Source organism: Leptinotarsa decemlineata, unplaced genomic scaffold (genome assembly GCF_025532065.1).
Source record: "Leptinotarsa decemlineata unplaced genomic scaffold, Ldec_3_MD MMD2_tig00026358_RagTag_RagTag, whole genome shotgun sequence".
Classification (NCBI taxonomy): Eukaryota; Metazoa; Arthropoda; class Insecta; order Coleoptera; family Chrysomelidae; genus Leptinotarsa; species Leptinotarsa decemlineata.
In genome coordinates this window covers 8,670,765-8,672,172 of record NW_027412703.1, presented here as the reverse complement: position 1 = coordinate 8,672,172, position 1,408 = coordinate 8,670,765, and the positions used below count along the sequence as shown (strand labels likewise).

The 1,408-nt window shown below is 39.5% G+C and overlaps 1 protein-coding gene across 1 annotated transcript; it reads left to right on the top strand.

Annotated features, from left to right (window-relative positions):
* Positions 1–239: 239 nt before the first annotated feature.
* On the top strand, positions 240–686 carry LOC141486537 (uncharacterized). The gene has a single exon (XM_074184662.1). It carries the CDS (start codon positions 240–242, stop codon positions 684–686), a length of 447 nt encoding a protein of 148 aa, XP_074040763.1.
* The last annotated feature ends 722 nt before the right edge of the window (positions 687–1,408 follow it).

Below are 1,408 nucleotides of genomic sequence, written 5' to 3'. Positions count from 1 at the left end.
GTTTTCAAATTAGCGTATCCACATTGTCACAGAAAACGAAATTCAATTACCTAACTAAGCTCAGTACATCTGTTATTACCTACAGTGGTGTTATATGAGGGCTAATGTAATCAATCATTTTTAGTTTAATGTACCGCCGGACGGCTATCTATATAACTGGAGCATACAGAACCGCATCCACTAGGACACTTTTAGTAGTAACACGGATTCCCCCCATCCACATATGGGCTAGACAAAGAATGGAAGAGAGGTCAACTGAGAAGACCAACGCTAACACGACTATGCTCGAAAGATGGCAAGGAGAAGCAGACACAGGACTGTGGACGCGCAGACTTATCCCGGATATAGCTCCCTGGTTTTCGAGGAAGCATGGTGATACCACGTACCACCTGACACAACTACTAACAGGGCACGGGTGCTTCCAGACTTACCGCAAACGCTTCCATGTAAGCAATAGCGACTCATGCATATACTGCGAGGAAGGTGAACATACATTCTTCACCTGTATGAGATGGCATCAAAAAAGACAAGAAGTGGAAACGGTCACAGGTCAACTAACTCCAGACAATATAATAAACAAGATGCTGGAGGATGCAGAAATTTGGACTAAGATAAGCTTACTAGCCAAATACATAATTGACACGAAGGAGAGAGACATCAGGGTGAGAGAAAATAGACAGCGATGAGGAAAAAAAAAACTAAAAACAACAAGCATCCTCTTTCTGAAGTAATTCCCCAAAGCAGTTCCAGAAAGAGCCACTTGAATGCTGAAGAGAGGTTTTAGTGGGTAGGCTGTGACAGAGTCATGGAGTCCCACACTTCGAGCAGGAGCGTTCTCCTCAGGAAAAAAAAAACCTACAGTGGTGTTATATGAGGGCTAATGTAATCAATCATTTTTAGTTTAATGTACAAGTTTGAAAATGTCTTTATAGGACGAAACTGCAGTAACGTTTGTTACAAATGAAAGTGATAAAAAATAGAAAATTTCAATTCTCATTTTTCATGATGATTTCCTACCATGTAGTAACGGCTACATCCATCAATTCAAGTGTTCATTTTGTGATAACATATTCGTTTGAATGCGTCTCTGCCCCAATTAACTGAAGTAACTGTAATATTGCCAATGAACGAGATGTGAATATGCAGTTGTGAAGTTGACGATTTTAGTTTCTATAAGCTATGATCGTAATGAACATTTAATATTCCGTTATGGGGAAATGGATAACCTTCTGAGAAGTTTTCGAAATGAAATAAATCTTTTCTTCAACTTTTCACCGTTGGTGTCTAGAATAAAGTAAGAAAGATAATTAGATAGTGCTAGTCACATAAAGGGTGGGCAATCCAAAACTTGACATGGAGGTTTTGGGTACTAATCTTGCAATTTCCTAAAAACGCCACTCAGACAGGT

Bases quoted from the DNA above. Each gene is read 5' to 3' on its own strand.
- LOC141486537 (XM_074184662.1), top strand. From the start codon at position 240: ATGGAAGAGAGGTCAACTGAGAAGACCAACGCTAACACGACTATGCTC.